The following is a 26,659-nucleotide window of genomic DNA, read 5'->3' on the forward strand; positions in this document are numbered from 1 at the left end:
GCACTTGAGGTAAACGGAGACTTTTCAGTCGCGTTTTGGCAGCACGATACAATTTTTGAACTCCTGCGTAACCTGCAGGATGGGAGGGATCGTAGTAAATGCTAGCTAAGACTTTTTCCATTTTTTTGTGTTGATTGGTGTCTTAATAAGGCACCCACTCTTGGAAGAGGCTACTCTTTTTCTCTTGGGGTATTTTCTTGGATTGCAATGCTTTGCGTGTGCGGCCAGCAATAGGTGTCGAAGAGGAGGAGGAGGATGTCTGAGCAGGGGATATCGGTTCTTGTTTCACTTCTGTCTTCACTTCTGTCTTCACTTTCTTTTTCTCTTGTGAGGAAGAAGGGGTGGCCATCATCTTTTTAATCCATCCAATTCTGGAGGTAGGTGGTGTTGTTAACTTGCGTACTTTTTCTGGTGGAGTTTGAAACCCTTCTTCTTCTTCTTCTTTTCCTTTTTCTGTCTTGGTCACGGGTACTGGTGGTACTGGTACTGGTACTGGTACTGGTGATGGTGCTGGACTTTTCATCAAGGTCTTAAAATCTTTCAAAGTGGGTAGAGCTGTTTCGTCTAAAGCTTTCTGGTGAAAGAGTTGTAGTCGTTGCAAGAGTTGACCGTACTTTTGCGATTTTTCTGTTTCGGACAAATCTTGGCGATCCATCAAGGATTGCAATTCGTGTTGTAACTGGGACATCTCGCTCAAATTGGGATTGGGAGGTAAATGCGGGGTGCGTTGTTCTTGCCAACGATGGTATTCCATCCATCGTTTGTAAGGCACTAAAGCTAGTTTTCGTCCTTCCATGGGGTTGTCAGGGGTGAATTCTGAGATCTTGGGACTTCCGAAGGCCTTTTTATCTTGCTCCCACCAGTCCTCCCAACATGGTTCCCAAGACTCCTTTCAGTATGGGGCCTAACAAGAGAGGTAAAATGCCTCCACGTTGGACCAACATCTTCTTTTTTTGACGAATGGGAATTTTCTTTTGAACCATTTTCCGAAGAACGTGACGATGTTTGCCTAAGCATTGTTTCTGGTGTTTGGACAAAGGGATCGTGCCTTTCAAAACGTTCAAACAACATTCGCACACGGTATCGATGACCACTTTGGAGGCCGTTTGAATGAGTTTTTTTCGTAGGGGTGGAGAAGCTTTGGACAGGACAGATAACATGTCCCCATGTTTGGCTAAACGTGGTGGTAGTCCTTTTCTTTTCTTTCCTTGGGGTTTTCTGGAGGGTGACATCTTTGCTTGTGGGTTCCGGGACATTCACCAAACAGACACTAACGTCGATGACCTAACACACACCCTTTTATCTTTTTTTTCTGGGACTATCGCTTTGTCATAAAGGTGACAATGTTTTTCCCAAAATCGCCAAGGAATCCTCCCCTTTGTTGACGCCTCTTTTTCTTGGAACGACTGTGTCTTTTTTTAGGGTAACGTCGATGCTTGGCTAAGCGCTTTGTCGGATGACGCGTCTGCCTTTGTCTCTTTCTTTTGTGGCTTCTTGGAGGTGACATCTTTTACAAGTTCACTGATACCCCGACTTGGTCACAGGTCTTTTTATACTGGAACGCGTCGCCAATGATTGTCTTTACGTCGTATCAGTTTGAGGACAGGCATGACACGTCGTGCAGGGGTACGTAACGGACTAAATCGAGCCAGTTCTTGCTTGGACAAATCCAGTAAACTTTGTAACATGCCTGATCTTTCATGGACTTTGATTTTGGGAGAAGGTACTTTGTGAGCAGCAGCCACTGCTGCTAAATTGGAGGGTCCTGCCACTGGGGAAGTTCTTTTGGGGGTCATCAACGGAGAAGTTCTTGGTGTGATCAACGTCTCCAAGTACTCTTCAGTTCCTGGTGACATCAACGGAGAAGTGGACAAACGTGAGGCTGCCGGAGACGCAGTCACCGCTGTGGCAGGTCGTGGTTTGCGAGTGTAAGGTTGCGTCCTGGCCGAAGTGCCTCTCTTGCGACTAGTTTTCTTCTTCTGTGGACTTTTCTTTTTCTGGGGACTTTTTCTCTGTTTCTTTTTCTGGGGGCTTCTTTTCTTTTTCCGGGGTGGTGTCTGGTAAGAGGAGGGTCCTGCCACTGGAGAAGTTATTCTTCTTGGGGACCTGGTCTTTTTCCTTTTCTTCTTGGGGCTTTGTTGAACTTTTGTCTTGGGGATAACTTTGGGGGCATTAGGATCCCATCTTAAGAGTGAGCGAATGATGACCCCTCCTAGAGTACCGATCCCTCCAGGTTTCAAAATGATTTGTTTTTTGGTTTGAGTGTCGATGCGGGGATCGGCCAGTTGGACCAAAGCGACTTTGTTTCGATCGAAAAAGCGTTTGGTTTGATGAGGAATCTGAATGATTCCTTGGAGTAATTGACGTGCCGTCACCGTGAACCATCGTAAGACTTCTTTGAGACTAGCTTCTAAGACACGAGCTCGTGTTTGTGGATCTTTTTCTCGACTGATGCCATATAAGGCACGAATCAATTTGACGGGAAGATGCGACTGAAGGGACGTCATGTTCACACTGTGTGAGACAGACGAAAAAGGGTCTGAGGTTTTTATAGATTTTTTTCATGGGGAGTGAAATGAAGTCGAGGACGGAGACGTGTACAGGACAGGCCCTCCGTCTTGGCACCAGTTGTGAAACAAGCGGGTACGAAATCGCAAATCCTCGGGAGTCGTAGGTTTCAAATCGACGAGTAAATAGGCGTGTGAAGTTTGAGCGGCATCGTCGTACGCCTGAGTCAGCCAAGGCGTTCCTAACTGTTTGGCTAAGACTTGCACTTGCGATTTATCTCGAGGGCTTTTAAACAAGACCACGTAATGCGCATTGAGACTGATGGTGCGATGGGCTTTACTTTGTTGAAACAAATTTTGGGTGATGGAAACGACACTGGCATTACGGTGATGCCCTTTGCGCGTAAACCACAATTTAATTTCTTCTTCGTCTTCTCCTAACATGTCGTCGAAAATGACCAAATGGGTTAGACGGGAGTCAGAGACGATGCCATCGTCTTCTTTAGGAATGCCTTCCACAAACACGATGGAATCGCCTTGACTTTCTCGCAAGAGGCTGTACGCCGATTGCCACTCTTTGTAACACCACACGATCCGTTGAGGGGGTCGATCGATCAAATGATGTTTATGTTCGATCAAACGTTTGACGAATTCGGTTTTGCCTGAACCGCTAGGTCCAGCAATGAGCATGTTAAAGGGATGGCGAAGATACAAAGCCTCCCAACTGGCACGATCTAAGTGTTCGTCGATGACTTTGACAGTAGAGGAAGAGGGAGCAGAGACAGTAGAGGTAGCCATGGTGTGAGAAATGTCACTTGTGACACGAAAAACAAACAAGACAAGAGTTTATATACTTTTTTTCAGAACACGTTTATTGAATGTTTTTTTTTCAAACATGAATACGAAAGACAAAAATACATAAAAGCCAAAGGCTTAAGTACAAGGATAAAAGGCACATGATAACGATGAACGTGGAATAAACACAAGTGTCTGTACAACAATCACGTGTTTTGGGTAATGTTCTAACCAGTTCTATAGTAGGGGGTAAGGTCACACAAGTGTCCTCCCGAAAGGGTCTTTCAGGTCTGTCCACGACAGTCCTGTCCTGGGTGACGGGTTCTTCTGGCACCGTCACTAACACGGGTTGAAAAGTAACTTTTTTCCTTGAACAACTCTCGTGCATACTGGGCCACTTCTTGGGTCCAAGCCTCAAAATCCCATTCTTTCCAGGCACGGACATCTGTCCAATGGGGATGTAAGTCACAAGCTACACACACATCGTCATACACGTCTTCGGTAGCTAAAAGTTGACGAATCTTTTTTTCCCGTAGAGGTCGAGAAGTATCCAGATGAAAACGCAAGGCTTTGAGCAAAAGAAGTTTTTCGTGACCATTTAAGGCCATGGAGGTGGTAAATACTGATCGTAAAGAGTCCACAAAGAATCGGCTGGTAAACGAAATCCCAGAAAACAAGTCACTAAAACACACACCACTTGTCGTCCCAAATTGAATGGATACAGTTCTTGTAATAATCGATGGTAATGATCCACGGTTTGAATATGGTCATTGAGTTCCTTCCACGGAATCTGTTGGATGACATGTGACATAAACCGTGGCATGGCAGCCTGTTTTTATATTCTCTTTTTTTCGGATGCAATAGACGCACTTTCTAGCCAGAGATCTTCGTTCTCCAGTAGGGAATCTAAATCTTGCATACTGTAACCGAAACGTCAGAGTTCGTTTAGGTGTTTCCTCTTCCTCTAAGTAGATTCCACGTAAAATATGTTGGTAATCCTTTAACTTGTCTTCCTCAATGTATTGCTGTAGGTGAATCTCGAAGTAACCATAATCATGAACATGTCGATCATTAGCGACCTCAAAGTTTTGAACAATGTCTGACCATTGAAAGAATTTCTGACGAATCAGTTCTCTTATACCATTCAGGTACCAGTGGTTAAAGATATGGTGACGTATCGGATGCAATTGTTCTTTACGTTTCACTTGTATTTTGACCAGCTCTCGGTAAATCCTTTCTCTCAACTCCACAGGCAAACCACGAATGTTCTCTTGTAAAGTATCCATAATTATATACACTGTTTTTTGGAATCGTTGGGTGGTGACCAATAGCCTCGTTTACCTTTGTGCCTAATGTAATATCCACTCATAATCAATCTTCTTGTACTTTGGAACAGAGCATAATTTAAAAACGGGCGAATCACTTTGAGTTTGCGTTTCACTTGTATTTTGATCAGTTCTCGGTAAATGCGTTCTCTCAACTCCACAGGCAAAGCACGAATGTTCTCTAGCAAAGTATCCATAAATAGGTCATACTAAATCCTCTTTGGTCTGACACAAGAAATGTACTGTTTGCACAAACATGGTTTTACTTCAGTGTCGAATTTAAATCGTTGAGTCACTAATCTACACATTACAATTCGTTCAGAAGTTTCCTCTTTCACCAAGTTGACATTGTGTTCAAGATGTTGGTAATTCGTTAACTCTTCCTCTGGAATTCGATGCAGTACGTTTACAATGATGTAGGTAGAATCGTCCATACCAAACCAATCCTTTTTAAAACTAGACGATCGTTCATCAATGTCTGTCCGATGAAACACTTTCAATTGAATCAATCCTTGTATAGCCTTCAGGTACCAGTGGTTCAAACACCGGTGACGTAACGGATGCAATTGTTCTTTACGTTTCACTTGTATTTTGACCAGCTCTCGATAAATGCGTTCTCTCAACTCCACAGGCAAAGCACGAATGTTCTCTTGTAAAGTATCCATGAACAGATTATTATGGTAAGAAGTTACTTCAATGTCTCGGTCCCACTAAGGGTAAGTAATGACAATTCGGTGACCATCGAGCATGTTCAACGTAGGCCGAATCTTGCGGTTCCCAGTGGTGAAGTGACACACCGCAACTGAAGCACTTGACTTTATCTCCTTCGCCCAAGTAGAAAAATCCGGCTCTGGCTAATTCTTCAGGGGTCGGTCCTCCCAGATACTTTGGTCATTTTCCTTTGAACGATTGAAGACGATTTTCAAAGTCGCAGTATTCCGACAAACGCACTGGAAACGAATATTCGTCTTTCACAGGTTCGTTTCGATGAGGGTTGAGTGACATGGGTAGGAGATTGCTCAGGGCTGGATGACATCCGTAGGGGGGTAGACGTGAAGGTGAACATTCCCCTTTAAAACGAAACCCAGTAAAATGTCCAAGAGGACGAGCAGCATCGCTTTCGCATCCCACAGGTTTGACACGCACAGCATCACTTTCCATGATAGGGGTAGGGGCACTAAAGTTCCCATGATGCTTTACGGCATCGCTCAGGTCACAAGGTACAGCATCGTATCCATCGTAAGGCTCACAATCGCACTCGTCTGCAAACTCCGTTACGCAATTACAATAGTAACCACATGGACAATCGCTGTTTCCTTCCGGACATTTTCCGTCGCAATGCCTGGGTCTTATCCATCCAATATTAGTCACACTAGAGGAAGATACAACTTTTTTACAATCCCCAAACTGGAACGATGTCTCTTTGAAAGTATTCATCTTGTTCGTTCGGTCTTGGTAGTCACAATGAACTATCGATCTTGACCATAGCCCCTTTTTTATACTAGTCGCAATGCAGTCTCCAACTTGTACATCTTTCCTTTTTTACGTTTTTTATGTCCTGTTCTGGAAGGTACCGTCTCTAAGGTACCGTCAACATTGTACCGTAGTGTGATGGGTGGAAAGGCCATAGAAAGGTAAGGGCAGTGCGGAGACCATCGAGTATGTTCCAGAATAGCTGAATCTTTATAGATACACAGATCCATTCGTAACTTCAGTCCGCAAGCGAAACACTGTACCTCGTATCCCAATCCTGACTCAGGTCCCAAGTAGACAAATCCTGTTCTAGCTAAAACATGCGAAGAAGGTAATCCTTCCCTATCCGTAGGCCATTTCTGAAACGTGTCCAATCGACGGGCACAATCACAATAGTCAGGTAAGAAGACTGGAAAATGGTAGGGTTTGAACTTGGAGTTCTCATCGGGTTTCTCACTCGATTCTTGCTGTGGCGAAGTCATCTTTCTGGTGGGTAACTATCCTCTTACAACCAATGTTTTATACCAACGTGTCCATACGGTAAGGTGAAATGATTGGGAAGTCGAACTCGCTTCTGGTACACGATTTGATAAACTTTTTCCAAAGGTCGACTGACGATGTGGTGAGTGGGTAAACGTACAATCTTGTTCGGTTGGTAAGTGGTCACTTTAAAGTTTCCATCCTCTCCCGATTGCAAGGCTTCTTTCAATACCCCAAAGTTGACCGCTCGACTGGTACGATAATTCAGAGTCAGTCCTTTCACTTTGCACGTCGTGTGCACTTCTCCTTGTTTGTCACGGTATTCGTAGCCGTAAATTTTGGGACCGCCACTGACGAAACTTAGAATCTTGTCGTCGGGATGCTCGTCTGTCCAGGCTCCTAAACGGTCTCCTTCGATGTTAGGGTGATGTTGAATCGGGTGATGGATGTAAATGCAACTGTCCGTGTCAAAGTACAGGACGCGTTCCCCTAACAGTTCTAAAGCTTCGTACAATTTTAAGCGAGCATGGGCTGTCACGTAAGCCGCAATGATGACATTTCCAAAAGGGTCGTCTTGTACAAAGTCCAGATCTTCTTCGTAATTGACCAAGATCAAATTCTCTCGAACGACGTCCACGTATTTCATGTATTTGGTTTTGTCGTGAATCATCTGGAAGTAACGGGAAGGTTCTGTCAAACATTCCGTCTTGGGTAAACACGGTCGTTGTGCCATTTTACCCCACAAGCAATTTAACATCACTTTGGCAAACGATCGCCTGCCTTCGTTTTTCTCGATGTGGTCTAAAGTGATGCCTTCTTGTTCGTAGTATTTCTCTTTGAATTGTATTTGGTCTTCGGGAGTGTGACACCAGGAAGGATAGGCGCTGGCTTCTTGCTTCAGTTTCAAAAAGGCATCCACGTAGTCTGCGAAAATGCCTTTCTGCGTGGGGTCACCCTTGTGGTATTGTTGTGTCTTGGGAAAGTGACAAATTTCGTATACTTCTAACAGTTGGTATCCCATGTCCAGAGCTTTGAATAATTCCACGCTGACCCAGGTTCCCGTCAAGGCACGTTCTTCCTGGCTGTGATGGCAAGGTTGGTCTTGGTTGCACGTTTCGGCACAAGTACGGCACAAGGGAAACATCAGTTTGCCTTGACAATGGTGAGGTAAGACGGGATGGTATAGGTTCGTGGGAGGCAAAACTTTGCACTTGATCAAGCCTTCGTATTGTCGAATGTTGACCAGGTCGATGTGTTCCGTCAGCAATTGCGGGTGCCCTACAGGAAAGCGACAATATTTGCACACGTAGGGATACAGCGAACACACGTCCAAGTATTTGATTTCTTCTCCTTTCTCTTCGTCGGCTTGGTACAGCAAACAGGTGACATTGGTCCTTCCTCCGTACAAACTATCCCTCGGGTTCAGCGGGTCCATGAACTGGTAACTTTCCACGAGGCGTTTAAACTCGGGATCGGTTTTCATACGGTGATCGTACTCGTGTTCCCACATTTCCACCACTTGGTATCCTTGCTGTTCTAACTTTAGGCGCCGCTGACAAGTGTCCTGGTACAAGTCTTCCATGGTTCGTTGCAAAAACTGATTTTTAGTGCCACGGTCAGGGTAACAGACGGGACATCCGTGAAATAAGCAACCGTTAAACTCGTACACGATCTTGGGGTTTTCTAAGTCCCAGCCATCGACCGAATACGTTCCGATGGTCTTTTCGCCCCCTCCGTTGCGGGCATGCTGAATCCACTTGTCTTCCTTGTCGCACAAGTAATGTAACCAACGTAGGGCTTTGACCGAGTATTGACGTTTGACAAAGTGGGTCGTTTGAGGGCTGATGACAGCCACGGTCTTTTCAGGCATGAATCGTTGTCGATACACTAAGGAACACGCTTTGGCAATGGTGCAAGCTTCTTTCAAAGGATCGACCCCTCCGTGTTCCATGAACAGTTCTCGAAATTTTCCACAGCAACGCCGTAAAATGTCCACGTCGGAACGACAATACTTTAGCATTTCTTCCTGAAAGTCGAAAGGGTCCGAGGCGTGAATCTGGTACCAAGCGTAGAAAGCTTCTCGTTGTTCGGTACGCATGTTGTCGGGGTCGTAATAGTGAGCCTCTGGTAAATGGGGTAGAACGGCATGTTGATTGGCTTCCGTATTGAAAAAGTGTGGAAAGTACCCTTTAGCCATTTCTGTCATTCCAAACGTTTTAGGCATTCGACTCAAAGACATGGCCAAATAGCTCATCGAATCTTTAAACTGTACTTGTCCCACTTGCATGAAAATGATTTTGGCTCCGTTCAAAGTCACTTTAGGACGTTCGGTGCCTTGTTCCGTATAGTATCTGAGAAGAAACTGTCCATCGTATCCGGAGAAATTGTGAGCCATCACCGTGGCATGACGATGACAATCTCCGTAACGTTCGATGTCCTCTTGACTCCACGTCTTGTCGACGGGGTCTAAGACCCATTGGGCAAAATCGGCTAACGTGTTTGGTCCCCGAAAGATTTTTTCACGCCCTCCGGGAATCTTGCTGCAGTGAGGGCAATGACTGAAGATAGGTTCTTGAATGCACTTCTCGCACGCTCGATGAGCCACGCAGAAATTAGGAATGTGAATGCCAGTCTCTTGCATGCATTCGAAATCGAAAAAGATGAAATTGCCTTTCTTCTTGTGGCCGTCCTCTTTCTCTGTTGGGGGTTGGCATTTTTGCACGTAACATTCGTGTTCCAAGTCCACGATGTGGTGACAAATGTGACATTTTTTCTTTCCTGAACATACGTGTGCCTTGGTATTATTGGTACGTATGACTTGTTCACACGTAGAGCACAATCTCAGGAGTTGACAAGCGCATTTTTTCTGTGAACCTTGCGTCTTCAAATGTTGTTGGTAACAGGTAGGGCTGACAAACGTGCGCAGACAAGTGGAACAAGGCACTGGTTCTTCGCTCAGACAGGGTGAAGAGGCCAAACATCCTGTGCATTTCGATCCACAATACTTGTGTTGCTCTCGATTGTTATCACCATGGTCACATTTCTCACAGTAATAACCGTATCCCAGGAATCCGGTGATACTGGTAATGGTATCGAAATGGTCATCGTGATGATAAACATGAATGTATTTTCCGTCCTTAAAATCTTGGCCTCGAAACAACAGAGGCCCGCGCATTTCTTGAGGGTGCACTTTCAAGGTGTATCGTGGAGCTAGGACATCTTGCAATTTTTGCATCTCAGGAATGCCACAGGGTGTGTCTTTGGGCAGTCCGGCTTGTTGTAACAGGAGTTCTGCTTCGTTTCGTTGTTTGGCTCGGTCGGAACGTTGAATAGTGTCCCAGGTTCTTTTCCATTCTACCGTGTCGTTCTTGTTGGCATAGGTTCGTCCCACCACGATGGCACGGGCTAAACACATCTGGTCATGAGGGTTGTTAATTCGGACGAGACTCGTTTTGGTGTTGCGAAGGTCGTCCACCAATAACATCTTTTTGCGTCCTGTCCCTTGAGGAGGAGAGACGTGGGTCATGTCCAGTGTGGCTTTACCATCGGTGATGTCAAACTGATCATTAGATTGTTGTACGTGTTGAATCTTGTCCATGACTTTGGAAGCAGTCAATTCTGCAGGGGTGCTAAACTCGATCTAAACAGGGGATTTCAAACCGTCGTGTTGTATGGAAAGTCTCAAGCGATCGTCTTCTTTGGGTTGACATTGTCGCTTGAGTGTGGTGAGCAAAGAATCCCACACCTCAGTGATGAACACTTCTGCTTTCTCTAACGGTACTTCAGCCTTGAAATCTTTAAACTTCACCGTGTATTTGTAAGCCGTGGTTCTAAATTTTCTAGAGGAGCGCTTTTCCGTCTCTCGAATGGAATAGTACTTTTCAGGGTTGACAAAGGGTGGTGAACTTGGTTTAGAGGGTTCGGTTTCTGGTTCACTCATGTCCTCTTCAAAATCACTGGCATGAATTTGTGCCAAGATTTCAGCCCTGGTACGAGGCGATAGATCACGTTTCTGCCTCTTACTTTCTTCTTCTTTCTTCTCGAATGAATGGGATCGTTTCATCTTGAAAGCAAAAAGTCAAATGACTCAAGTTCAAACACCATAAACTACTTTATAGTCATAGCAGACCAGCGTATATAAAAGGGTGGGTGTCTTGTCCTTTCACTATTCATTTCACTCTCAAGCCGAGCACAACGATGGAAGAGACTAACCAGATGGAACGTTTCGTCAGAGCTTTGCGAGGGGTCATTAGAAAATTCTCTTCAGACCAGCCTACGGACTACTCTCTTTCCTTTAGAGATAAAAGTCAAGATACTTGCTATATCTGTCAGAAGAAAGGGCATTGGTCTTCAGAGTGTCCAGACCGTCAAAAAAGAACAAAAACAGGGACTAAAAAAGACAAAAGTCAAGATACCTGTTATTATTGTAAAGATAAAGGACATTGGTCTCCAGATTGCCCAAAAAAGAAACAAGAGGAGTCAGAAGAAAAGAGGAATTCTTCAGAAGAAGAGAGGGATTCTTCAGAGGAAGAGAGGGATTCTTCTGAGGAAGAAGAGGAAGAAAAAAGACAATTCTATTTACAAGAGGCAAAGAAACAGGAGAAGAAGAAAAGAAGAAGGGAAGAAAATGAGGAAAAGACGGTGAAGAAATTTAAAAAACAGAGAGACTAAACAAGGAGAAAGAAGAAGTCAATGAACTTTTAATTAAAGTGTTGTGTTGTGAATTGAGAATTGGATTGTAAAAAAATGGAGAAAAGAATAAATGAATGATAAAAGGTAAGTGTCTTTGAGTTGTGATTTTAAAATAAGAAGCTACACTCACGCACTCATACACAGACACGTACTATAAGGGTAAAATGGGTGGGGTTTTTTTTTTTGAGTTATTGGCAAATTGAAATTGTATTTCTTTTCGAGAAATGTGGGTGGCCCTGAAAAGGGCCTTTTTCTTCATGGTGAAGGGGTGAGTTTAAGCAATCAACTTTAACTGCCTTATGCCTTTGCCACGGCCAAGGCCTACTTCTGGACTGCGTAATGTTGATGATGATTGGGTTGAAATTACTAAGGGTGGTACGGTAGGCTTAGTCACAGGGTTGACGTGTTTAGCTCGGGAAGGTCGTATTCTCTTCGGTCGTGATAAAGAAGTCTGATACATTTGTTTCAGACTTCTTAACTCCGCTAAAATGTCCAACAGTACCGTGACCGTTTGATTTTCACCCTCTTGTTTCTTTGCTGCTCCTTCTTCTTGCTGTTGTTTTTTTCTTACCTCTTCTTCTTGTTGCTGTTGCTGTAGGAGAAAAGCCTGTTCCGCTTCCTTTTGTCGTTGTATAAATTTCTCCAATTCTTCTTTCTGTCTCTGTCTAAAATTCTCCACTTGCGGTAATGAAGAAGGTAACGAAGGTTCCGGAACAAATTCTTGCGAGGAGAGAAAATCCACAAAATCCCAATTCACCTCTTCTGAAAGTAAGTCCGAGTTCCCTTGGGCAGTCTCCCCTGCTGGTGCACCCCAATGGATCGTTTTCTGAGTTTCCGTCATGTTGAATCACTGTCGCATAGATTGACTGCACACAAGCGCTAGCGAATCTATATAGACTACGTGACGTCACAGACTGCACTCTTCGGATTGGATGCGGGCTGACTGAATTCTGTAACGCGTGTTCGGATTGGTGAATAAACTCAATCCGTTTCAATCCTTCCTGTCCCTATAAATAAGCGCCGTTCACTGCATTGATTCACCTATTCTCGGAGCCTCAACATGTGGACAGACGTTGAATCTTCAACCCTTGTGTCAACAATGATGTTCAGGACGGACATGCTCATGTATGTCCGATCCAAGTGGACCCTTGTCCACAGGACCAACAGCAGCCTGTGGATAAGAAGAGTCTATATAGAGAGACAAGGTTGCCTCAAGAGGACTCTGATGTATGGCCCTGCTGTAAGACGAAGTTTGAGGAAAAGAAGATGTCGCAAATGCCCTTTATGTTAAGGGCATATTAACATAAACCAAAGGCCCTTTTCAGGGCCAGCCATATATCTCGAAAAGAGATAGCCTTTCCATTGCCTACCCCTTTTTTTAAAATTTAAAAAAAAAATCCCATGTTAAATTCCCCTTGTACGTAGATTGTCCCACGATTTATTCCCATGTTAAATTCCCCTTGTACGTAGATTGTCCCACGATTTATTCCCATGTTAAATTCCCCTTGTCCGTAGATTGTCCCACGATTTTTCGCCATGTTAAATTTCCATTGTCCGTAGATTGTCCCAAGGGGTTCTGTAATGCTAATTCCCATTGTCCGTAGGGTATCCCCCTTCACTACTATTATATGAAATGAGAAAAGTGGGGATGTTTTCCTTCACGTCCGTGCGTTGTTTGGTCATGATCTAGGTAAGATAAATTTTATGTTTTAGGGGGATGTTTTCCTTCACGTCCGCGCTTTTCGTATAAGAACCCACAGTATTCGTCGTTCAAACCATTCTACAAAGAAGATGGCTTCGAACCACCTTGACAAAATGCAAAAATTACAAGACGTTTTAGACAATTTAGGAATAATGGAGCAGATGTTAGTGAGACTCAATGAAGACCACTATTCCTATAGTCCCCATCGACTAAAGATGGAAATTAATAACTTAAGAAAAGTAAAGGACATAATAAGTGGTGTCATGAAAGAGATAAAGGAGGAGAAGGAGGATGAAGAGGAAAGGATAAGAATACGAAAATGGAATGAAAAAATTGAAAAAGAAGAAGAAAATGAGAAGAGGAAGAAAGAAGAGAAGGAAGAGAAGAAGAAAGAAGAGGAGGAGAAAAAAAAAGAAGAAAAAGAGTGTAGGAGAGACAATAAGAAGTTGGTGGAGAAAAAGAAGAAATTAGAAGCAGAAGAAGAAAAACCAAAGGCCCTTTTCAGGGCCACCCATATTTCTCGAAAAGAGAATGACTTTTCAATTGCCTACCCCTTTTTTAAATTTAAATTTAAATTTAAATTTTAAAAAAAAATTTAAAAAAAAAAATCCCATGTTCAATTCCCCTTGTCCCTAAAGTAGTTTTTTTTTTTCTAACATGTTCAATTCCCCTTTGTCCCTAGACAAACCCAAACTCTATTCCCATGTTCAATTCCCCTTGTCCCTAGACAGACCCAAACTCTATTCCCCATGTTCAATTGCCTTTGTCCCTAGAATCGATATTATTTTTCCATTGTTCGAATGCCTTTGTCGCTAAAATCAATATTTCCTTTTTTTTCCTTTCCCCAATGTTAAATTCCATTGTCGCTAATCTTACCCAGGGTATTTTGCCCATGTTAAATTTCCATTGTCGCTAATCTTACCCAGGGTGGTTAATGTTAAATTTCCATTGTCGCTAATCTTACCCAGGGGGTGTTTTTAATGCTAATTCCCATTGTCGCTAATCTCACCCCTTTCACTACTAATAATCACAAAAGTTCTGTCACTTGTCCAAAATAATAGAGTGTTCCGAATGAAATAGATGTTCTTAATGTACTGATGTACCAATATCCTTGAATATGCCAAATTTCTATCAAAAGTCCAAAGGAAGTACCAACAGTCTTGATATCTCACAGTGGCATTGTTCAGAACGTCTTTGACTTAATTCACAATAATTCCAAAATATATCCTTAGTCGTATGAGCACTTTGTAAACAACATCGCTAAAAACAAACCCAAACACAACATTAAATACATCTGCAGATCATGTAGTTCCTAATTCTAACCTCTTCCTACTTGGCATACTTAACACTCTTGGGGGGGGGGGGGTAATTTTCAGCGGACTAAGATGACAGAAAAATGACGAGAATAATTCTAAACTAAATCCAGAAATAAAATTAACCAATGATTTTGCGGAAAGCGTGCATGTCCGATTGTCATTAAAGCATTCTTGTTAATTCCCTGTACAGCTTTTACACTGAATCAACACCATTGCACAATGTTAACGAAACAGTCAAGGGCTATTTTAAGTTTTGCCTCTGACCAAGTGGCTCAAACAAAGAACATCCTTATTCATGAAGGAAATTCAGTCATTATCACAGACTGGCATGCTTCTCATTACCTTTCAACCATTCCTGTGGTACATGTACATAAACCCGTAAACCAGGTTGGCCGTTTATTTGAAGCTTATGTTACGCATGTGATCTCGTGTGCTCGTCGTCCAAACGTAGTCACAAAATGAATCAATCCATTTTCAAGCCTCACTCAGTGTAAATGAAAACCAAATTGAAGATTCATGTTTTTCATTAACTTATAAACGCAAAATGTATGCTTCTTTAGGCTCGTGCCCTTTTTCTAGAATAATGTGGGGTGGGGTCTAAATACGAATCTATCTAGTAAGACAGAATTTTTTTTGTTTCTAATTCGGTATACTGTCGGCCTTTTTTCCATAACCTGTTAAAAAAATACTTCTCACCCCCCCCTCCCACCAACTCAAACAAAAAACAAATTGGTTGTAAATAATAGCCCCTTATTTTATTATGTTGTAATCTTCTACAGAGGAAATAAAAACAGCCTAAAAATACGACAAATCTAACGTTATGTAAAACGATGCATTTTTTCCCCTTTGAGTGCGATGAAAAAGGTAGAACACTTTCCTGTTGCTTGTCGTGCTGGTTAGAGTACTGGGCCTTGTATTCGCAGAAGAAAACGAAAGTTAAAAAAAAAGAAAAGAAAACAAACAAACATGAGCTGAGTTTAATGACCGTCTGTTAACATTATCCTCGAAGTTTTACGGAACACAGAGGAAGTTTCTAAACTTCATAGTGGCAGTTAATGATTGGCTCATAAACGCTATGCTGGAAATATTTATGTCGATTTTGGAGCCTCATTTTACTGTAGTCCTACAATGTAAGACATAACACATATTGGTTTTGTTTTTCTGTGACGCCCAGAACATAAATATCAGCGTCAAGGTCTTACATTAGGGCTACATTTTACAGTTGTGATGGATTAAGTAAATTTACCGTTTCATTTTTCACTGCATGAATTATAATTTGTGGCATCAAACGGAGAAAACGTACAATGATTGTATGTGGGCTTGGTCCTTGTTCTTAATTTATTTTCTGATGCATGGTGGCGGATTTTTGTTCTTGTTGTTGTTGTTGTTGAAAAATTAGATCGTTTCTGGGTCCAGTTAAGTCCGTACGTGAAGTTACACAAATTCTCCATTTAGCAGGCAGTTGACGAAGCACTAGAGAAAATAATTTTGTTTCGAAATTGTAATCAATCAGGGGTTGAATTCATTGCAGTGGAAGAGAAAATTTTATTGTGCACTTCACAGTATAATATTTTTGTGGCTAAAACTGTTACTGTCCATCGTTTCATAGGCGCTTGATACAAAAGGATTTAAGAGTATCATCAATTGGATAGTGTGTGTGTGTGTGTGAAAACCTGTAACAGTATCTATACACTTTGCCCTCCCTACTTTATCTATTATTTGATACCTGTAATTTCATATATAGCTAGCATCAATTAATGGATAGAGGGTTGGGTTGGTGGTGGTGGGGTGTGTGTGTTAAAACATCACATATTTGGTCTTCTTCCTTCCATTTATCTGTAAATAGATACTTATTAATTTGTTCCCCAGTATTCATTACATGATTTGATGATGGATCATTTAGGCGTTTTGGACCAGTTGACATGCAGATAATCTTTGCTACTGTCAGTACACATCAACTATGATAATATTCATTGAAAACTTTGGTAATGATGGCTGCTATGTGAACAGAAAACATCCTGTTCAGAAAAATGATATGCACCTTAATACAATTTTTTAATGTAATTGAGTATTATCAGAAGTGAATTCAGTTTTGCTTTTTATTTATATTATTTATCCAATTCAACCGCAAACCCTTTTCTAGTTCTACAATTAAGACGCCTCCCCTCATCATAATTTTTATTTTTTGGGGTGTCCCAAAACATAAATATCATGGTCGATGTCTTATATTGTAGGACTAACCTTTTCAATCCTTACATTTTTATTGAAATATCAGATTGAATAAACACTTTGATTCCATCAGAAACATGAATTGACAGGTAACATTGTTTTATAACTTGACATTATATGGTCCTTCAACTGTTTTGTGATTTGCAGCTAGTCTGAGTTTCCTTGGACCACTCCCACCAACTGAATCTTCAGATTTCTAGTACAGGGAATTATATTCCAGAAAACCTCAGACTTTGATGCAATCTGTTTGGGTCAGTTGAAAAGGATGAAGTTTCCCATGTTTAAGCAACATATTTATCAGGCTGTTGATGAAGCATTAGAGAAAATATTTTTTTCCAAATTATTATCAATTATGGGTCAATTTCTTTGCAGTGGAAGATAAATTTTCTAGAGTGCTTCACCTTTTCATATTTTTCATCTTGGCTCAAGAGCTAATTGGACAATATGATTTGTCATTTTTGTAAGTGAACTTGTACTTTCATAATCTTTGTTTGCAGGCCTTTGAAAAACATTAAGAGACTTACGATCAGTCATTGGGTGATTTCTCACAGATTACTATTTCCTGCTGTTTCCTAAGCTGAATCTATGACATCTGAGTACCCTGGATCATCAGAGTTTTAACTGATGACCCAAGGTACCTTGATGAATCCACAAAAATAGTCTTCTTATGTTGTGATGAAAGTAAATGCTGTGTCCTGAATACTTTATGGGTGGGGGAGAAAATAGCTAGTTTATATACTCGCTTATAAGTCAAGTTAAACAGCAAAGATCCTGACCAAGCATAGCATAGCATATGCCTGCAGACCAGGGTCTATGTTGCTTGTTCTACTGATTGCTCATAACAAACTGCACAGACCCATATCTGCTGGCACATTATGTAGTGCAGTTGGACTTGACTTACAATCAAGTATATATGGTAGATCCTAAATACCAAATTCCAACTCTAAGACCTTGAGTGTTAAGAAGTCACAGACCCTAAATCACCTTTGTTCTTTTGAACCATTTGAACACTGTAATCTTTTTATCCCAATGAATGACTGTTAAAATGAATCATCAACCATATATATAGGGGAACTTCTGAGTTCATAAGTACCTAGTCTTTCAAGGTGTTTAGCCTCAAGATATCTTTGCCTAAACCCAACCCCTGAACTTCCTTCCACCTATGTCCACAATAAAACTCTTTTATATTTTGATATATTTCTGATCAATAAATATTATATGCATGAGAAAAATAAAAAAGTATAAATAATGTATCAAAGAGATCAAATGCTTGGCAGAGGTTTGCGACACATTTCCCTAATTCCCAAACCCAAACTGGAAAATGCTCAGGCCTTTTTGATAGGAAAAACATCCTGTAGATACTACAGTTACTTTAGCTGCCATTGCATGTACATTATGTACCAGTTGACTTCATGAACATTGCATCATAGCATTCATTTTAGTTAACTCAGCTGAAATGACTTTCTACAAGCTGAACATTTTTTCTTGAAGCAGTAGAGAACTATATGTTACTGAACTTGAGGGAATAATGACATAAAACCATTTTTATGCTGTATCACTTAATCAAAGTATGTCAGATGAAATATGGCTACAAATCAGTGAATTATTTTGATAGTCCATAACCCCAAATGGACTCACTGCCAGAGATTGGAAAACAACCTTGGAAATGCTGCATATATATGTATCCTGTATACAAAATGATGTATGTTCCTGTATACAAAATGATGTATGTTCCTGTATAGAAAATGATGTATGTTCCTGTATACAAAATGATGTATGTTCCTGTATACAAAATGATGTATGTTCCTGTATACAAAATGATGTATGTGCATCAAACACAGTTGTACAGGTCAGTGGATGGAGATAAACTACTCTTGGCTGAAACATTACCAAGTTTCTTTTACAAGAAGTTACAAGAAAACTTTCTTTGACTGAACTTGTGCAAGTAGTTCCACAATGCTTTTAATATAGTTCATTTTTTTCTATTGTACATTAATGGGTGTGATTAAATTCCCAGCCACATTTCTGTGATCTCCCCAATTTCACATTCAATCTGTCAAAGTATTTCAAAGCTGGATTTGTGGAAAAGTCACAATTTTTGTTTTGAGGTGGACCAGTTCATTGGAGGGGTAAAAACAATGTCCTGCATGATCATGCTTGAAAAAATATTTAAAATATTAATATGTAATATCTTTAAATGTCTTAGTTAAAACTTTATCTTCTGTCTGTCTGAATTTTCCATAATAAATTTGGGTACAACAAATACATTTTTGTAACAAAATGGAAATTGCTTATATTATTGATATTAGATCATAGCGGTCAGTTTGTATATCTAGGAAAATACAACAAATATATACACTATTGAAGCAAATATTTTATAGTATTTAAAGGTATTATACTAGTGGAAACAAAATATCTTAAATAACAATAAATAATTTTTTTTTTTAAATAGTTTTGATACACATGATAATGGTTGTTTATATTTTAAAAATCAGATAAAGAAAAACCCTAAGCTAACCAAAATTTGATCCAGTTTGGTAGCTGTTAAATAATAATAATAATACTAATCATAATCATAATAACAATAATAGTGTTTTTATTTAAAGAAGGTGATACATTTAGTTGCATGGATTTAATCCTCATTATGGCTCTCTATCTTATGTGTATACTATATGTACATTCTAAGTACATGTGCATAGTCAAATACACACACACATGAACACATACACATGCACACATACACTTGCACACACACATACCCACACATATGCACACACACACACAAAACATTTATAATAAACTCCATTTTTATATGGATATAATAAATAAAAATTTTAATGAACATGCTCCAACTTGGCAAAGTGTGTATATGCAGTACAACTAGAAACATTGTGTATATATGGTACAACTAGAAACATTGTGTATAAACAGTACAACTAGGTATATTGTGTATATACAGTACAACTAGAAACATTGTGTATATACAGTACAACTAGAAACATTGTGTATATACAGTACAACTAGAAACATTGTGTATATGCAGTACAACTAGAAACATTGTGTATATACAGTACAACTAGAAACATTGTGTATAAACAGTACAACTATGTATATTGTGTATATACAGTACAACTAGAAACATTGTGTATATACAGTACAACTAGAAACATTGTGTATATACAGTACAACTAGAAACATTGTGTATATACAGTACAACTAGAAACATTGTGTATATAAAGTACAACTAGAAATATTGTGTATATACAGTACAACTAGGCACATTGTGTATATACAGTACAACTAGGCACATTGTGTATATACAGTACAGCTAGGTACATTGTGTATATACAGTACAACTAGAAACATTGTGTATATACAGTACAACTTGAAACATAGTGTATATACAGTACAACTAGAAACAGTGTGTATATACAGTACAACTAGAAACATTGTGTATATATGGTACAACTAGAAACATTGTGTATATACAGTACAACTAGAAACATTGTGTATATATGGTACAACTAGAAACATTGTGTATATACAGTACAACTAGAAACATTGTGCATGTATGTAAATATTCTTGTCAGACGTTTTTCTCCAGATGACATTACAACTAGAAACATTGTGTATATATGGTATAACTAGGTATATTGTGTATATACAGTACAGCTAGGTACATTATGTGTATACAGTACAGCTAGGTACATTGTTTATATATGGTACAACTAGGTACATTGTGTATGTACATTACAACTTGGTACATTGTGTATATACATTACAACTTGGTACATTGTGATATACAGTACAGCTTTGTACATTTTATATATGCATTTTATATAGGTACATTGTTTATATCCAGTCCAGCTTGTTTTACATTGTGTACATATAGTACAAAAGTAGTGAGACAATAAAGTAGAAAGTTAGTGAATTAATATTTTAAGTTGTAATGAAATAGTCAAATCAAACAGATTCCTCTTTTCATCCACTGAATTAGATTATAATTAAATGCATTTATATTCGTACTTTCTCTCATTTCCTTTCGGGATTCTGTTTCAAACTAGTGATCCTGAATATTGAAAATTTTCTTAAAGAATTCTTTATTTGATTTTGGGATGGAAAGGTGGTACACTGAAATTTTAAATTGGGAGGAATTGCTTTGTTTTTTTAGCATGAAATAGTTTAGTGAGATATAATCAGACCATATTGTTTGAAACTTTGTGCATAAGTTTAGCCTTTCTCAAAAATATTTTTTGACTTGCAGTTAATATTTTAATATCATTCAGTGCATTTGGGATGTGTTCAGCATCATCTAGGATGAGTCTGCATGTCTTTTGCACATGGAGTAATTTGTAAATATTCTTGTCAGAAGTTTTTCTACAGATAACATTACAGTAGCCTAGGTATGGTTGTATACAGCATTTGTAATATATGAATCTATGTTTAGTTGATAGATATGACCTTATCTTGCTAAATAACCACATACATGAATTGACTGCATTACATATCACTTGAAAATTGTTATCAGCCATCATTCCAAGGGTTTTGTCATGTGTTAGAACTCTATGGTCTTAAGTTACAGGAAAAAGCAAAACCCAACAAGTTTTGTGAAATTCAGCAAATAATTTTTTTCCCTATAATGCAAAGTGTAAATTTCAAAAGAACTTGTAGCATTGTTAATTAAATTCCAAATAGTCCTAAACGTTCTCTCACAAGTCAAAATGTGTGAAGTTCCAATTAATTTCCAGTGGTGTTCCTGAACAATCTGCTTTACCAATGGCCTGGAATATGGTGATTTGTTAACAGTCTTTTGATGTATCACAACAGTATAATCTAAAATGTCTTTGTCTGAATTCACTATAATTCCAAATGAATGTTTTATCCAAGAATATTATTGAGCACTTTAATTCCATTGAATAATAATTTGAATAAATAATTCCAACCTAATTAAAAGCTGAACTCAGCAATAGGACTGGTTCTGCTTCAGATGTTAAGGCAAGAATGAACGATCCTAATGCAAAGAAGATTATATACCCCTCAACTTGACTTGGTTACAATTACCAATTTCTCTAAATACTCTGTTAACTTAATGGGAAATTTCCATTCTGGAAGATTCTAAAGTCAGAATCAAGACTGAATCTTTTACTCAAACCAAAGTAATCATGTTTACTATTAATGATGATCTGAATATTTGTGTATTATGTTGTTCTCTGGGCAAAATCCTATTTTAGCTATATAATATGTTGTTTACGAAATAAACATTACTGGTCACATACACCATTAACTTGATTTCGGACAAGTCAGGTACAAAATACAGATACACATAAGGTATAATCATTAAGAAAAGCCAATGAAATACAGTTGCCTATTTTCAGTGGCAGATCATTTATGAAAATGAGGAAGATGATTGGGCCTTGGATTGATCCCTTGGGTTCTCCCAATGTAATTGGTTCTTCTTAGAAAAACTGCCATTCATTTTTACCTGCTGTTTTCTCATTGATGGATTTGATGTAAACCAATCAATAACTGAATTATCACCTTGAGATTAATGCTAAATTTCTTGATAACAATATCATGACCAATAAGGGCAAAAGCTTTTCTAAGATCAACTTGTATGGACCTAACTAAGTTTTTCTGATTTAAGGCAGTAATCCATCTATATATCATGGAGACCAAGGCTATCTCACAGGAGTAGTTTTCTCTGATTGGCTTTTATGAATTAATTTAAAGTTTGATAGGTTATATCAAAAGATTGTCATGAACAAGATTTTCAAGTGGTTTGGATGGTGTTTGTAAGATACATATGGGTCTGTCACTATTAACATTTTCTTTGCTTCCATACCAACTGATAGTAACCCTTCTTTACCTGATTGATCATTTTGGTTACTTTATTTCTCCATGTTTTGTAATGTGCTTGTTGACTAACACATTTGAAATAATCATGGGTTGTCATGGCATTTACAATGCCAAGAGTCAACCAATCAAGTTGGAAGTCCAGTTTTACTCTGTGTGTTTTCAAAGGTATACATATATCAACCACCTGTATAAAAAGTTGTGTCCATATATCAACCACCTATATATAAAGTTGTTCCCATATATCAACACCCTGTATAAGAAGTTGGGTCCATATATCAACCACCTGTATGAAATGTTGGGTCCATATATCAACCACCTGTATAAAATGTTGGGTCCATATATTAGCCACCTGTATAAAAAGTTAGGTCCATATATCAACCACCTGTATAAAACATTGGGTCCATATATCAACCACCTGTATAAAACGTTGGGTCCATATACCAACCTGACCGCTCTGGTGGCCTAGTGGTTAGAGTGTCCGCCTTGGATGCAGGAGGTCGTGGGTTTGATCCCCAGCCGAGTCATACCAAGACTTAAAAAATGGTATTAACAGCTGCCTCGCTTGGCGTTCAGCATTAAGAGGTTAGTGTTAGGACTGGTCGGCCTGGTGTCAGGATAATGTGACTGGGTGGGACATCATGCTACATGTCTGCGGCATGATGCCCCAGTGCTAGACATCACTATAAACTGCCACATTGCAGACATCGTAGCGATATGACTGAAACATTGTTAAAGCTACGTTAAAAATCAAAATCACATCACATCACCATATATCAACCACCTGTATGAAAAGTTGGGTCCATATATCAACCTTGTGTATAAAAAGTTGTGTCCGTATATCAAACACCTGTATAAAAACATTGGGTCCATATATCAACCACCTGAATAAAACGTTGGGTCCATATATCAAACACCTGTATAAAATGTTGGGTCCATATATCAACCACTGTATAAAATGTTTGGTCCATATATCAAACACTTGTATAAAACATTGGGTCCATATATCAACCACCTGTATAAAATGTTGGGTCCATATATCAAACACCTGTATAAAATGTTGGGTCCATATATCAACCACTGTATAAAAAGTTGGGTCCATATACCAACCACCTGTATACAAAGTTGGGTCCATACATCAACCACCTGTATACAAAGTTGGGTCCATATATAAACCATCTGTTTAAAAAGTTGGGTCTCTATATCAACCATCTGTATAAAATGTTGGGTTCATATATCAACCACCTGTATAAAAAAGTTGGGTCCATATATCAACACCTGCATAAAAAGTTGGGTCCATATATCAACCACCTGTATAAAATGTTGTGTCCATATATCAACCACCTGTATAAAAAGTTGTGTCCATATATCAACCACCTGTATGTTGGGTCCATAGCTCAAGAGTATCATCTACATTATCTAACATAATTATTATATGCCAAGAAACATTACTGAAATCTTCCAGAAACTTACCTTCATCATAATGCTTAAATTACCTATTTTTATAGTTTTATGTGTCTTGGATTTTATATCTGTTTTCAAGCTGGATTTTCTGGTTAGGCAAATAGGAAAGTGAACACAAAGATCTATCTTTGGAATATGCATTTTTGTCACATTTTCTTCCATGTTTGTATAGATGTAATCTGTTAGAGTTTTTGAGTGTTAAGTTATTCATCTTGGTTCATCCAATAATTGGGTTAGACCGAAAGTTTCTGTGAAATTCAAAGAATGTCTGTTAATCTGATTATTCATAAGATCTCTGTTGAAGTAACCTAAAATGTGTCACTTTATATAGTTGCTTTTCCAGATGCTCATTCTATTCAACTTTTGCTGAAGGGGACCTATATACAAGGTCCAATAGAAATGGCTTTGCACTTGATTGATTACCTGTGTCCATATTGCTTCAATTTCATCTGATTCTAGATCATTTCTCCTTTCAGCTGTTAAACCATTGCATACATAAACAACAACACCTCCACCTCCTGAACCTCTATCATGTCTGATTGGTGTGTGATAGCCATCAATAATCAACATGTCATTTGCATGATTATCATTATTTTTGCTTCTGTTAAACCCCGAATATGGACATTATTGACCTTAGATGACAATAATAAATTCAAATGGTTTACCTTACTGGTATAATTCATATGTTGTATATTTATATGCCCGATGTGTAGACCTTTTTTATACCTTGATCTTTTATATCTTTAAAGTGAATATTACTAGGAGATTCAGACAAGGAGTTTAGTTCCACCATGACATTTTTGCAATTTCTTGAAACATGCAAGTAGTATTTGTTAGATGATTCTCAAACACATGATCTGCTTCTACTTTCAATACATCCATCACAGTTGTCTGGTTGAGAGATAAAATGTTTAACTGAGGTCTTAAATCAAACAACATTGGCATCATCACCAGTATAGTTCCCAGTGTATGTCTTGAAACAGTAGAGAAATTTTGTCTCATCAACGGGGTACTATCTTGATAGCCATAAGCCTAGCAACTGCTGCTAGAGGAATCATTTCACAGTGCTTTGCAGTTTTCTGATGCAGTAATTTATTTTCCCTCATTAGGGCTGTTACCTTATTATAACTTTGGGCAGCCATTTTCACATATATTCAATTCAATACTGACCGCTCTTGTTTCCCTAGCAAGGCGTCTAATTCAGTTAGAGACTTTTACAATTTAATTAGAGGGCTCTATGTATCAATGCTAAGCCTCTCTAATTCAAAAACTTTCATTTTTGGTCTTATTTATAGACCTCTATAATTGAATTGCAGACCTTTGCAATTGAATTAAAGAGTTTTAATGTAATAGAATTAGAGAGGTCATTGATATAATTAGGGACCTCTATTCAGTTGTATAGCTCTGAAATATTCTTGAATTGAAAGTATACACTGTACAGACCTAACACTCTAGCGGACATTCTTCATTGGGTTTCCCAAACTTAAACTTTTAATCTCTGCACAAAACAGCTTTAGTTTTGTCACGGAATGGTGTAAATGTTGTTAATTAAATACATGTACTCGGGTTTCGTTTCTTTTCTCTGTACAACGATAGCCGAGGGTGATTATAATATGGTCTATGTATTTCGAAATCGTGAGTACGATTCGTCCTGTGCCACACGTGCAAGGTGCCTTTGATAAAAAATAACGAAAATTCATAAGGTATAAATGCGTTACTACATGTAAAGGACCTTCACAATACTAATGGTTTTGTCAGCAAGCGGCCTGCTAAAAGGATTCGCACAACTCCAGCTGTAGGGGTAGGTAATGTTTTGGGTTTTAAGTGATAACTAGTGTATTACCATATTTGCCTTTGCATGTTTGTTATAGTTTTCTTTACATACCATAATGCGTGCATTTTTTATTCTTGTTGCGACGTAGATTTATATTGGTAATGTAAAGCTACATTTTTTAAAAGAATTGTTTACTATTGTCTTATCAAGCAGGGTTAGGTTTATTATTGAACCTCTGTTTTGTAATTGCCATAATAATATAATCTTTTTAACTTACCATGTATAACGTCCTTACGTTATGTCTGTATCAAGTTTAGTACACTGTATCGGGTATATTTTCAGCTGAGTGAGTGAGTGAGTTTTTGAGGGTAGGAATATCCGGGGTGTCCGGTGTTGTCAGAAGGTAGAAACGTCCGTGTGTCCGGAGCGTTTAAGGTGCCGGAGCGTCTAATGTCTAGCGTCCGGAGTGTCCAGAGGGACTAAGGTGACCCAGCTGTAGAGCCGTCAAAAGACCAGGGGGTCCGGAGGGTCTAATATTTCAAGTGTCCGGAGGGTCTAATGTTTCAAGTGATCATAGTATTCCGAGGGTCCGGAGTCTATATTGGTTGTGAAATTGATTCAGAGGAGCTGTGGAGCGGATATGGTGCACGGGTGACGGAGTGCATCTCCACACATGTATTTTTAGCTGTATGCTAATTTTGGGTTAGTAAGACCCAGTGTATTATTCAGGACTGGAAGGATAGATTGTATATCCGTTCTTGTTTAGTGACATAATTTCGCTACCTGAGTGAATACATTTTTTTTACTATGTGTAAAGACTTACATTGTTTACTATTTGAGTGAACTATATTCATCTTTCCATTATTGAATCATTTGTGAAATCATTTATCCTGTATTTTAGGGTTACTGAACTAAATTTATTTGTATATTTTTTTCCATCTTTGAAACTGTGCGTTTTTTATGTTAAATAGATCCAATATTTGGATTATAAATACGCACACATCTTCATAATCCACTATTCATATAAATCGCCACATTAAATCATATAT

The 26,659-nt window shown here is 39.0% G+C and overlaps 1 protein-coding gene across 2 annotated transcripts in view; it reads left to right on the forward strand.

Annotated features, from left to right (window-relative positions):
• Window positions 1-15,221: 15,221 nt before the first annotated feature.
• Window positions 15,222-26,659, forward strand: part of LOC149773293 (nephrin-like) — a 98,323-nt gene continuing 86,885 nt past the window's right edge. For both annotated transcript variants that reach the window (XM_089946505.1, XM_089946506.1), the window contains exon 1: window positions 15,222-15,420. Coding sequence is in view for 1 of the 2 variants with exons in the window: in XM_089946506.1 (XP_089802632.1) it covers window positions 15,366-15,420 (55 nt within the window). In the remaining variant the exon portion in view is untranslated. The remainder of the gene's footprint in view (window positions 15,421-26,659) is intronic.

The sequence above is a fragment of the Sinohyriopsis cumingii genome, unplaced genomic scaffold (assembly GCF_028554795.1).
Source record: "Sinohyriopsis cumingii isolate HCF-2022 unplaced genomic scaffold, ASM2855479v2 utg000695l, whole genome shotgun sequence".
NCBI classification, from domain to species: domain Eukaryota; kingdom Metazoa; phylum Mollusca; class Bivalvia; order Unionida; family Unionidae; genus Sinohyriopsis; species Sinohyriopsis cumingii.